The following is a 13622-nucleotide window of genomic DNA, read 5'->3' on the forward strand; positions in this document are numbered from 1 at the left end:
TAGTCCCAGCTACTTAGGAGGCTAAGGCAAGAGAATCGCTTGAGCCCCAAAAGTTTGAGGTTGCTATGAGGTATGACGCCAGGGCACTCTACTGAGGGTGACAAAGCAAGAGTCTGTCTCAAAAAATAAATAAATAAATAAAATAAAAAGAATTGACTAAATGGCAGCTAGGTAAGCTCTGAGTACCTGGGAGCAGGTCGTCTTGGGGGACAGTGAGGTTTTTGTGTTTACCCTTAAGCAGGACAACTTGTTGGAGTTCATGCATAAAATAAAAAGTTGGCCCATGTGGACTTTGATTATGCCACTTTTCAGGAGCCCTGGGAGAAGGGCCCTTTGTGTCCCTTTAGGAGATGTGTAGGTCCTTCGAGGGTATGACAGAGTTGGCTAGAGGCTCATCAGCCCCTCTATTCCACTGGGATTTCCACCAGCTCCACCCCAGATTACAGGGGGAGCTATGTTTATCTTTGAACTGTGGGTCAAGTTCTAAGGACTGGATGTTAGACTGTGGATGAGATAAACTTTCTCCATGTAAGAGGGAGAAGCCAAACGATAAGGGAGGGGTCAGGGTTCTCTTTTGCTGAGAGGAGATAAGGCCTTTCACCTGATTGCATCCACTGGAGTAAAACTTCTGGCCCTGAACTTACAATATGCTGCCTTTATCTACTCTGAACCTTGGGCCTGTGGTGCTCTAGAAGCTCTCATGAAGGTTCTCCCATCAGCTTCTGCAGATAGGATGATTTGAGAGCAGTGGGGGAGACTGGGAGGAATTGGCCCCATCATGAGAATAGGTAAATCTCCCCATCCTTGGACCCCCAGTCTGCTGGCCTAATCCTGACCACGTTTCCCTGTTACAGCAAGAAGCTTCGACCTGCATAAATCAGAGGCCATGCTCCGGAAGGTGAGATCCATCTGGCTTCAAATCCTGCTGTTGCCTCAGTTTCTCCCCATTAGAGTCCCACTTTGGGGCTGGGCATAGTGGCTCATGCCTGTAATCCCAGCACTCTGGGAGGCCGAGGCAGGTAGATTAACTGAGCTTAGGAGTTCAAGATCAGCCTGAGCAAGAATGAGATCTCATCTCTATTAAAAATAGAAAAACTACCAGGATGTTGTGGTGGGCACCTATAGCCCCACCTACTCAGGAGGCTGAAGCAAGAGGATCCCTCGAGCCCAAGAGTGAGGTTGCTGTGAGCTATGATGCCATGGCACTCTATCTAAGGTGACAGAGCGAGACTTGGTCTCAGAAAAAGAATCACACCTTGCTTGGACTGCTTTTGCCCACCCCTACCCTCTCTGATCACAGCCTTTGCCTTGTGTGACATATCTGATTATTAGCTGACAACTATTGCCCTGTCTCTCTAGGACAAAGTGCATTCCCTTCCCTGGAAATGTAGGCTTTCATAGTCCTGGGCCAGCCAAGAACGGTAATCTGTTCTGTTGAGACCTCGGAAATAGGCAGAGCCATTGTTTTCCTGCCTGTTGCCTTCTAGTGAGCACCTGTGGTCTGGTGGTTTGATCTCGCTGTCACTTATTGCTAGATTAACATATTAACCTCCCCTGCCCCCACTTTTGAAAATTCCTGATTGTGTTTTTGCAGCATGTGGAGTTCCGAAAGCAAAAGGATATTGACAACATCATTAGCTGGAATCCTCCAGAGGTAAGGACAAGTTATCCTGCCCCATCCCTATGCTATGCCTGTAAGCTGCATGACCTGTGTCCTGGGCCTGCTGGATGGGATCTCCAGAGGAGAGGTGTGACAATGCCAAGTGAGCCCTGATGGTTTCCAGAATGGGTATCCATTGGCGTGCATGGGAGGGATTTGGAGGGAGACACTGACTGCTCTGTGTCTTTGCTCAGGTGATCCAACAGTATCTGTCAGGGGGCATGTGTGGCTATGACCTTGATGGCTGCCCAGTCTGGTATGATATCATTGGACCTTTGGATGCCAAGGGTTTGCTGTTCTCAGCTACCAAACAGGACTTGCTCAGGACCAAGATGCGGGACTGTGAGGTGCTTTTGCAGGAGTGTGCCCGCCAGACTGCAAAGGTGAGTGGCTTACTCCTGCTGAAAATGAGTTGGCTGTGGCCGAGGCAAGAAAGCAGAAGCAGCGATGTCACACAGGAATTGAAGCACAGCTTCAGGGCTGAGGCCTAACCTTCTGGATTTCATAGCCCAGTGAAATTTCCAAGTTTTAGAGACTGAGATAATGCTGTCATATTTTTATTTTGCCAAGCAAGAAATTAAAAAGAATTTACCATCTACCGTTGCCAAAATTAACACAAAAAAATGTAGGAATGATGTAATCTCAGAATAAAAAGCAATTCTTTTTTTCCCCCTTTTTTTGTTTTATTTTTTATTTATTTATTTACTTTGAGACAGAGTCTCATTTTGTTGTCCTTGGTAGAGTGCCATGTAATCACAGCTCACAGCAACCTCAAACTCTTGGGCTTAAGCAATTCTTTTGCCTCAGCCTCCCAAGTAGCTGGGACTACAGGTGCCCGCCATAATGCCTGGCCATTTTTTTTTTTTTTTGGTTGCAGCCTTCATTGTTGTTTGGCAGGCCCGGGCTGGGGATTTGAACCCGCCACCTTAGGTGTATGTGGCTGGCGCCTTAGCTGATTGAACCACAGGCGCCGAGCCACACCTGGCTATTTTTTAGAGATGAGGTCTCACTCTGGCTCATGCTGGTCTTGAACTTGTGAGTTCAGGCAATCCACCCATCTTGGCCTCGCAAGTGCTGGGATTACAGGTGTGAGTCACTGCGCCCAGTCTTTTGTTTTATTATTATTTTGTTTGCTTGTTTGTTTTTTGCAGTTTTTGGCCAGGGCTGGGTTTGAACCTACCACCTCAGGCTTATGGGGCTGGTGCCCTACTCCTTTGAGCCACAGGTGCTGCCCCTTTGTTTTAATTTTTTAGACAGAGTCTCACTGTCACCCCAACTAGAGTGCCGTGGCATTATCGTAGCTCACAGCAACCTCGAACTCTTGGGTTCAAGCTATCCTCCTTGCCTCAGCCTCCTGAGTAGCTGGAACTATAGTTGCCCTCCACCACACCCAGCTAATTTTTTCTATTCTAGGTAGAGATGGAATCTCACTCTTGCTCAGGCTGGTCTCAAACTCCTGACCTCAAGCAGTCCACCTGCCTTGGTCCCCCAGAGTGTTAAGATTATAGGCGTGAGCCACTGTGCCCGGTCAAAGGCAACTCTTGAAATGGAATAAATTTAGCTTTATAAATAACTCCTTACATTATTAGTTATTTTTCTTGTTTATCTGGGGAACATTGAAATCTTTGTCATGGACCAATCCATCTTTGGGCAAGTATTTGGGACCCACTGGTATAAATGATCTCAGAGTCTGTGCTTCTCTGATCCTAGCACTTCGGGAGGCCAAAGCTGCAGGATCACTTGACGCTAGAAGGTAGAGACTAACCTGAGCAAGAGCGAGACCTTGTCTTTACTAAAAATAGAAGAAAATTAGCTGGCAAAGTTACATGCACCTACACTTCCAGCTACTTAGGAGGCTGAGTCAGGAGGATTGTTCAAGCCCAGGGGTTTGAGGCTGCTATGAGCTACAGTGACACCACTGCACTCTAGCCTGGGTGACAGAGCTAAGACCCTGTCTCAAAAAAAAAAAAGATAAGTACAGCTGATTCTCTTAGTGAGAAAAAGATTGAAGGACAGGGTGGAGCTGCTGCCATGGTCCTCTCTTCTTTCCTCCCAGCAGTGCTAAAGATCCATTAAAACAATGGGATGAAGTCTGGGAGCATTCCAAGGATATCATCCACAAGTGTTCCCTGAGAGCCTGCTGTGTGCAGAGACCTGGGGACATAGGAAGCATTAGACATGGATGTACTTGTTTAGGGCTCAGATTGGAAAGAACATTTGCAGCTGCACGGGTGTCACATGGGTGCTACTTGGTCGCTGCACAGAGTGCTCAGTGTGTCAGAGGAAGAGGGGGACTGCCAGACCGAACTGCAGAATGGAAGGGACCTCAGATGTAATCTAGATCCACCCAGTCATTCACTGGATGAGAACACTGAGTCCTGCCTATCTAGGTAGGAAGAGTGACTTGCCTAGACCTCAATTCTGGTCTGGAGTGATTATCTTGATTTGGGAAACCTTGGGTCCGGCCCCGAACAGCTCTGGTTTGCTTAATGGGTTCATGGCATGATCAGCATTTGCCCCTAACTGTGCTGCACTTCTGCAGTGGGGCAGCTTAACATGACTTCCTGTTCTTTGTTCCCTGCAGTTGGGGAAGAAGATAGAGACCATCACCATGATTTATGACTGTGAGGGGCTTGGCCTTAAGCATCTCTGGAAGCCTGCTGTGGAAGCCTATGGAGAGGTGAGGGGCAGGGAAGAGGGCTATGGGGCCAGATCCCAGCTTGGAGGAAGCAGGGCCTCTCTCCTTGGCACAGAGGTCTGGATTCAGAGTGATTTTGTTTCCACAGTTTCTCTGCATGTTTGAGGAAAATTACCCTGAAACACTGAAGCGTCTTTTTGTTGTTAAAGGTAAGTTGGGAATTTCCTGTGGTAGAGTCAGCTGGGAAAGGGGACCAAATATAGTATTGGGGCAGATTAAGGTGAGTGAGCCAAGGGAGGGGTCTAAAGATTTGTTCAGAAGTCTGACATACGTAGACCACTTTACAATTCAAAGGCCTCCACCCTGATGAGATAGGGAGAGACCCTTGGATTATACCCACTGTACAGATGGGAAAGCTGGACCTCAAGGAGGTACCCACACTAAACCTCACACCCTGGCTCCACTGCACTAGGCAACATGTGTCCCAACATAGGGTCGCAGAGCTGTAGAGGACACTGTCGGGGCAGCCTGGGCACAGCCCAGCCTCTCATCACCTGGTCTTTGTTCCAGCCCCCAAGCTATTTCCTGTGGCCTATAACCTCATCAAACCCTTCCTGAGTGAGGACACTCGTAAGAAGATTATGGTCCTGGGAGGTGAGTGGTCCAGACTCTTCTCTACTCCATAGTACGGTCTATGGCCCAAAGCAGGTCTGGCTTTAGAGGTGCTGCGATAGCCAGCAGGGTGAAGGTTCCCTCTACAGATTTGGTAGCAGTGGGACCCAGGAGCAAGCTGGGGCAGAGCTGGACCTTCCTGTCTGTTTGCATAAGAACTCTTTCTCTCAGACACTCTAGAAGCAAATACTGGCTCATCATTGTAGATTCAAAGACAAACTGAAACTCTGGTCCTTTCCCTTAAGGAGCTTACAGTATAACAGAGAGAAGCTCCAGAGAGAGAAAGCTATGGTACTAGCTAGAAAAGACACTAGAAGAGGCACCACAGAGGTCACAGGAGTGAGGCTGCTTGCAGTTGGGGATAAGTGGAGTGGCATCATTTGGCAATCGCCTAGTATGTGCCAGGTACCAAGGCTACAAAAGTGAATATGATAGAGTCCACTGAAGATCTCTTGGCCTCTTCAAACAGATGTCTTACCAGCATGACATGGTAAACAGTGGAAACCACAAAGAGCATGGGAGCATTGAGCAGAGGTGCTCACCCCACCTGAGCTCAGCAGGAGGTGACACCTACCTAAGCTGTGTGCTATGAATGAATGAGAGAGGCAGTCAGATGGAGCAAGGGGGGAAGCTGCTACAGCACTGAACAGATGTCACACGGCATGGCATAGGCATTCTTGTGGAATGTGAGGCAGGGTGTGGCAAGGGATGAGGCTAGAGTGGGGAGTAGGAGCTGCAGCATAGAGAATCCAGGGCACCATGTTGAGAAGCTGGGACATGACTGTACAGGCCACTGGGAACCAGAGAAGAGTTTTCAGCAGGGGAGCACCACAATCAGAATTTAAGCTGAAACATTATGCTGGCAAGATCATGAAGGAGAGAGACCAGTTTGCATGCTGTTGCCATAGTCCGTGCAAGAGGTGTAGCAAGCTGGAGCAGTGGTAATAGTGCGAGAAAGGAGAGGATGGATTTAAGATTGATTTAGAAAGTAAAACAGCAGAACTCAATTGACTGGATGTAGGAAGTAAGGGAGAAAGAGAAATCTAGAATGATTCTCTGATGGCTGGCATGACTGAATAGATAATGATGCATTAGTTCAACTGGGGAAAACACTGGAAGAATAGGCTTGAACAAGTTTGGAGTTTGAGGCCTCTGTGATATATACAGATGCTGGGATTACTTGAATCTGAAGCCTAGAAGACAACTACAGTCTGGAGATTTTAGAGGTATCAAATAAAGGTAGCAGCCAAAACCTTGAGAGTAGATAAGACTGTCCATGGAAAAACAGAGGCTGAGCCCTGGGGAATATCCAAGCTCAAGGGAAGGCGAAAAAAGAAGAGCCTATCAGGGAGACTGAGAAGTGATTAATGAGGTTGGCAGAGAAGCAGGTCAGCAGGGATTGGGTGTGCAGGGGAATGGGGGAGAACATCAGGGCACAAGGGAAAAGTGTGACCCAAAACCCAGCAAGGAGGATGCACAGCAATCAAACCAGCCAGGAACAGGCAGGAGTTCAGTTTTGCTGCAGCGTAAAATGAAGTGGTGGGAGAAGGGGCTGGAAGTGTGGACTGGGACAGGCTCATGGAAAGCTTGATTCCACCTATGAAGTTGACATGGACCTAGGTAATAGGGATTCTGAAGGTTTCTGAATGTTCACCTTTAGGTGACATGTTAAAAATGGGGATTTTCCAAATGTGTGCCAGTGACACTGGGGAAATGGAGTGAATTCATGAGGAAAGCTAGGACTTCTGGGTTCTAGTCCTAGCTCAGGCAGCAAAAAGGGTTCTGTTTCTTGTTGCCTCAGTTACTCTCTCTGTAAAATGGGAAGAATCCTCCTTGGCCTTCTCCCAACTCTCCAGCTGAAATGGAGGAAGAAATATAAAATCTGCACAAAAGGCTTTTATGGTTTTTGGTTTTTCTGCTGCTACCACCCACCAAGTGCATGAGGCGGTTTGGTTTCCTGGCAGCAGAGCAGTGTAGGAGGTTCAGTCTGTTCTCCTACCCACACTTAAAATTCTTTCAACCAAACCTGCCTTGGGCTGGGAAGGTACAGGATCTTCGACAGAGGAGGGGAAAAATTCACGTTAGGCTGGTCATTGGAGCTTAGCAGTACAGATTAGGTTACCCCAAGACCACAGACACTGTGTTCCCAGGAGTGGCCTGGTCTCTGGTCCCTACAAATCTGAGGGCTGGCAGACCCTGGACAGCCTGTGTGGTTTCCAGCCAGCACAGCACAGAGGACGTTGGGTTGTACCCCAAGACTTGGAGCCACTGCCTATCAGTGCTCTAGGTAGCAGGCATGGAAAGATTTCCAGTATCAAAACATTGTACTTGGCTAATGTCTGTTTACAAGTTTGGATTGGTGGAGAAGCAGTTCTCAGAATTGGCTGTTCCAGAATCAAACTCTCCTAGTCAGGAAAGGGCTTGGTCATTTAAAAAAAAGTAATAATGGGCCAAATCACTGGCAGCTAACCAGCTGAAAATAACCAGAGCACGAGTGAAACGGTGGCTGAGGTAAAGCCAAGGGAACTCATTTAAGGGGTCACTCTGCAGTGGCACATTTGTTCATGGAGTTGCAAGTAGGTGTAGGGAAAGTGCGGGGAAGCACACTCGGTTCTTCACTCGCGGAGTTCCCTGTAACCAGGATGGGTTATGTTGACTCGGGCCTTCCTGCCCACCACACGTGCTGTGCCCTTCCACCTTCCGTAGTCCCCTCCTGTTTGTACCTCAACGTTTTTATCACCTCCCTGGGAGTGGTCATAGACTATCGTGTGTGTACCTCGCTTTACAGTTTACAAAGCCCTCTCAAGTACTTAGTTCATTTCACTCCCACCGTAACCCTGCAGGACAGGAGGAACTAGGCTCAGAATGAAGTGATGTGCCTAAGGCTGCTCAGCTGGCCAGACGCAATGAGGACAGGAACCCAGGTCTCCTGACTCCTGGTCTGGGGCAGGGTCATCCTGAGTGCTGGCCACTCCTCAAGCCCCTGCAGTACTATGCATGCAGCCTGTGCTCCTACTGCCGGTATTTGGGGCAGAGGGGGTGGTGGTGTGGCGGATGGGTTTTTTCTGCCTGTTTAGTGTAGACCACTAGGGTTACGTAGGGTGAAGTCTTACCTGGTGCTGTGACAGACACATACATCTCTCTCCTTCCTTCCTTCTCCTGTCAGCAAACTGGAAGGAGGTTGTACTGAAACACATTAGCCCTGACCAGGTGCCTGTGGAGTATGGGGGCACCATGACTGACCCCGATGGAAACCCCAAGTGCAAGTCCAAGGTATGGGCCGGCAGGAGCTGGAGGTGAACAGGGAAGCGTGGCTGAAAGGACATTCCGGCTCACTCCATGCTCTGCTCCTAGATCAACTATGGGGGTGACATCCCTAAGAAGTATTATGTGCGAGACCAGGTAAAACAACAGTATGAACATAGCATACAGATTTCCCGTGGCTCCTCCCATCAAGTGGAGTATGAGATCCTCTTTCCTGGCTGTGTCCTCAGGTAGGGCTCTTTCATAGGTGGGCTGGGTGGGAGAAGCCCTGATGCCAATACCCCAGAGAGGGTACACACAGACAGAATTATGTCTAAATGGGTGATGTCCCTTGCAGGTGGCAGTTTATGTCAGATGGGGCAGATATTGGTTTTGGGATTTTCCTGAAGACCAAGATGGGAGAGAGGCAGCGGGCAGGGGAGATGACAGAGGTGCTGCCCAACCAGAGGTACAACTCCCACCTGGTCCCTGAAGATGGGACCCTCACCTGCAGTGACCCTGGCATCTGTAAGTATCTGTCTTGGTGATGTCCTGAAGCCCTATCCGGCTTTCTGCTGTGAGGCTCCTCTTCTGCCATGGATTTTTGGTTCTCAGAAAGTTACAGCCAGAATGGAACTCCATTAGTTCAACACACTTCTTATATACATGAAGAAAACTAGGCCTGGAGAGGTGATAGGACTTGCTTAAGGTGACCCAACTGGTTAATAGCAGGGTGGGACTCAGAACGGATACTACCAGGTATAGGTGAGTCACAGTTCTAGGTGATCACAGGGGTTCAGCTTGTCTGCTTTCTGGTCCAGGTCTAACTGGGTTTGTGACTGGCCAGACATTTCTTGGGGATGCCTCTTCCTAACGATCAGAGAGGCCAACTGGCTGGGAGAGCACAGGGTAAGCAGAATGCTGAGAAGTCCAGCCTTGTCCCCTCTGAGCCTCACTTATCTTCAGGTTGACCTTGGAATGGACATACAGGCATGTCCTTGGAATGGTAAACAGGCATTTAAAAGGGGTTTAGCTCAGGTGTAATCCTAGTTTTCTGGGAGGCTGAGGCTGGTGGATTCCTGAGTTCAGTAGTTCAAGACCACCCTGAACAAAAGTGACACACCATCTCTACTAAAAACAGAAAAACGAGCTGGGCATTGTAGTGGTTGCCTGTAGTCCCAGCTACTTGGGAGGCTGAGACAAGGGATTTGCTTGAGCTCAAGAGTTTGAGGTTGCTGTAAGCTATGATGCCATGACACTCTATCCAGGGTGACAGAGTGATCTCAAAAAAAAGAAGTGTTGAACTTTGGTCTTGCTCACTTGGCAATATTGATTAAAATTCCTTTCAGCTCAGCAATTCTATTTCTGGAAAATTTACGCAGAAATATTTACACAAATGCACAAAGATATTAGAAGAAGGATGTTCCTAGTAGCCCAGAAAACTGGCAGTAAAACAAATGGCCATAAGGTCTTCTTAAATAAATTATAGTCCCTCTAAACAGTGCAGTATCATGTACCTGTTATACAGAATAAATTGACATGTCTGATACATTTAGATACATGTTAAGTTAGTATGAAACATACATAGTATGTATCGTAAGCATTCAACTTTGGTTAGAAAAAGCATGTACACAGAAAAGAATCTATGCTAACTCCGAATGGGTCTCTCTGGGCTGGTAGGATGCTTATGGATGGTTCTAATTTTTACACTATTTCTGCAAATATATTTTATAATGACTGTGTACATTTATAAGCAGAAAAACCATACACATGCACACACCCAACCCAATCTTTTTTCCAATCTGTTAGAGCCAATGGAAAAATCAATGAGAACAAGAGCTTTATCATCAACCTTGAGTTGGACTTGGTGGCTGACTAGCATGGCCTTGGTCAAGTGCCATATACTCCTTAAACTTGCTTCCTGATTGCCACAATGGGGGTCTTACAGGAATCCCTGATGATTAAATGTGATCAGGAGGCACTTCGTGTAATGCTTGGCATACAGCAAACGCTCACTACATTGTAGTCACTACTACTATGGCAAGGCCTGGAGGAGGTAATAGAGAGAGATGGGAGAAGCCCTGTGCCCCGTGTCTACAGCAGTACAGCCAGATCTGAACTGGCCCCACAGGTGTCTTGCCTCAGCCTCTATACTTGTCCACACCATCACCCAGCCTGAGGATCTGCCTTCTCCTTGGTGTCTGAGGCAACTTTCAGCCTCTACCGCCCCCTCCTCATAGACGCCGTGCAGTGCAATATAGCTCCCCAGGGAGTGGGAGTATTCTTGTGAGTGAGCAGCAGTGTCCTGGGAGAGAAGGCATGTACTGTGTGCTTCAGCAAGAACAAGGCTTAGCACCAGCCCAGACAATGTCCACCACAGAAGATAAAGCACTTCATACGTACAAGCTTGAATTTCTTTAATTTCCTTTTTTTTTTCTTTGAGACAGAGTCTCAAGCTGTCACCCTAGGTAGAGTGCTGTGGTATCACAGCTCATAGCAACCTCAAACTCTTGCGCTTAAGCAATTCTCTTCCCTCAGCCTCCCAAGGAGCTGGGACTATAGGCACCCACCACAACAGCCAGATATTTTTTGTTGCAGTTGTCATTGTTGTTTTAGCTGGCCCAGGCTGGGTTTGAACCCACCAACTTCAGTGTATGTGGCTGGCGCTGTAACCACTATGCTATGGGCACCGAGCCTGGGATACACTCCTGACAGGAACCTTTACCTGCTTGCAGGGTGTTGACTGGGATATGCTTCTTGTCCATTCCCCTGAGGAACAGTCAGGCCACAGCCTCCATCCCTATTCCTAGTTGTAAAGACTAATGAGGTGGGTTCAACTGCTGTGTGGGGCCATGACTCAGGTTAGACCTGAGCACAGTGAGAACCCAGTGTTAGGTTGCAAGCTCACCTGCTGGATGGCAATGGAGAACCAGGACCCTTGGAAGTAGAAAATAGTCACTCAGAGGAGAAATTAAAACTCTGTGCTAGCCTCAATGGCAAATATACATTGTCCCTCCCAGGTTACCCTGGGCTTTGTCCAAGTATACTAAACTACCAGGGAGGAGAGGCAAAGTTTGAATTGATTTAACTTTTGTTCTCTCACTTAATTTTCTCTGAGTGCCTATTTAGTATAGATATTCAACTAGGAATGAAAAGATTCAGAAAAAAAGGACCTGGCCTTTGTCTATCAAGAGTGCATGACGTGGCTCAGCACCCATAGCACAGTGGTTACGGTGCCCACCACAACCAAGGGTGGTGGGTTTGAACCTGCCCCAGACCACCTAAACAATAACTGCAACCAAAAAATAGCCAGCTGTTGTGGCGGGTGCCTGTAGTCTAGCCACTTGGGAGGCTGAGGCAAGAGAATCACTTAAGCCCAAGAGTTTGAGGTTGCTGTGAGCTATGACACCACGGCACTCTACCAAGGGTGACACAGTGAGACTCCGTCTCCAAAAAAAAAAAAAAAAAGAGTGCATGACATGGTGTAAAAGTTAAAGTTACACAGCTCGGCCAGGCTGTGCTGCAGTGGACAGAGCCCAGGGGGCACTAGCAGGCCTGGTTTCTGAGTCCAGCTTTGCCACTGACCCTCCTAGTGTTTTTTGTTTGTTTGTTTAAAGACCCACTACAGAGCATCTCTTAGTGTTGTGAGCAAATGTTTCTAAATAACTAGATTCGGCTTCCCTTCTCCTTAAATGAAATGAGTGGACTAGACTAGGAGATATTAATCTAAGGTCCCCTGGAGCAGTGGTTCTAAATCCTAAAGACCAAATATTCCCCTTTTATAACAAAGTGTCTAGCATCCCCTCCACTATTCTGAAATAGTTATAGATAATATAACCCACTGGCCCACGTAATTTTAAAGTCAATATAATAAAAGCTTATATGGCAAGAGAATATATTTTTCAATACATAGATGAGCGTGCAAGATTGTACCTACTCCACCACACCACCCCCCTTCAGAATAGTACCTTTCCTATTGGGAACCACTACCCCAGAAGGTCTATGTTGGTTTTCTTCAGAATGTCAAAGGGGTCAGTTACCCAACAACAGTTAAGGAGCCTTACCTTGGAGGATCTCTGGAGGCTCTATAACTACATGATTAGTGTCAAAATGAAACATGAAGACTCTGGAGTTGCAGTGATTCCATTTCCCTTGGGCCTGTGCCTCTGATCAATCCCTTGTTTCTAAGGCTTTGCTAGGCAAAGCTACCTCAGTTCTGGTACTTGGACCAGGGAACTTAAAGGACCATTTCTCCAACATGGATAACTTGGTTGCTAAGGCTCTGTCATCCAGGGCAGACAGGAAGCTTTACTCCTTCCAGAGGGACAGTTGGTCCTGAAAGAACTCTGGTACAGAGAAAAAACTTCACACCATGAAGGAAGAGTTAGTTGGTGGTATGTCTACCCTTGGTGTAAGTGATGCATTTTATGCAGGGCAAGGAAAAGTTAATTCTTAGGATTAAATCCAGTTTTTTTCTTGGTGGGAAAAGTGAGAAACACCAGCAAAGGGAAGGGGCAGAGCTAGTGTTTTGTTGTCACACTCAGTTCTCTTGAAAAGGTGTTTGGCTGAAATGGAACAACTTCTCAAAGAAACTGGATTAGGTTAAAAGCAATCTGTTCCTTTGCCAAGGCTTAGAGGCCTTCTCTACCAAGGGCATGTCTATTTTCTCTTTCTAGAGCAGCAGTTCTCAACTTGTGGGTTGTGACCCCTTTGTAACAATGAAAATACATCGTGGCATTAGGAAGGTTGAGAACCACTGCTAACACATCTGGGCTACTATCCCACCAAATATTCTTCAACCCTCTAGAAGCCTGTTTCCATCAACATGTTTCAATAAACAAGAGCATATACACACATGTACATCTTCACAGGAATTCAGTTTGTCACTGAGTGTATGTTTGAAGGAATTCTGAGTTTATAAAACTCATCATAGGATTTGAAAACTTTCCTTTAGGACAAGCATCTGAGTGGGATTACCAAAGAGAACCTGGAGTGTAGGTAGACCAAAGCCAAAAAAGATTTTTAACATACAGACTTATAAAATGTTATGAACTACTGATAAACTGTTCTGTAACTTTTTAAGCCTCAGGATATATTGCGGACAGTTTCCCCAGCCACTTCTATGGAGCTGATCTTTCTTTTTATATCAGAAAAGTATTCCATCATATGGATCACAATATAAATTATTTAAATAATTCTTTTTTGATGAACATTCCAGGTTTCCAAGTTTTATTAAAAACAGGGATGCCGGCTTGGCGCCTGTGGCTCAAGCGGCTGAGGCGCCAGCCACGTACACCCAAGGTGGCGGGTTCGAATCCCCAGCCCGAGCCCGCCAAACAACAATGATGGCTGCAACCAAAAAATGGCCGGGCATTGTGGCGGGCGCCTGTAGTCCCAGCTACTTGGGAG

At 47.1% G+C, this 13622-nt stretch overlaps 1 protein-coding gene across 1 annotated transcript in view; it reads left to right on the forward strand.

Annotated features, from left to right (window-relative positions):
• SEC14L2 (SEC14 like lipid binding 2) overlaps positions 1–13622 on the forward strand; it is a 22959-nt gene that overhangs the window by 6986 nt on the left and 2351 nt on the right. Inside the window, exons 3-11 of the mRNA XM_003789873.3 lie at positions 855–898; positions 1595–1654; positions 1855–2043; positions 4245–4340; positions 4447–4507; positions 4869–4952; positions 8137–8243; positions 8325–8464; positions 8572–8741. Coding sequence (XP_003789921.1) covers positions 855–898; positions 1595–1654; positions 1855–2043; positions 4245–4340; positions 4447–4507; positions 4869–4952; positions 8137–8243; positions 8325–8464; positions 8572–8741 — 951 coding nt within the window. The remainder of the gene's footprint in view (positions 1–854; positions 899–1594; positions 1655–1854; positions 2044–4244; positions 4341–4446; positions 4508–4868; positions 4953–8136; positions 8244–8324; positions 8465–8571; positions 8742–13622) is intronic.

Source organism: Otolemur garnettii, unplaced genomic scaffold (assembly GCF_000181295.1).
Source record: "Otolemur garnettii isolate 467f Iridium unplaced genomic scaffold, OtoGar3 scaffold00038, whole genome shotgun sequence".
Classification (NCBI taxonomy): Eukaryota; Metazoa; Chordata; class Mammalia; order Primates; family Galagidae; genus Otolemur; species Otolemur garnettii.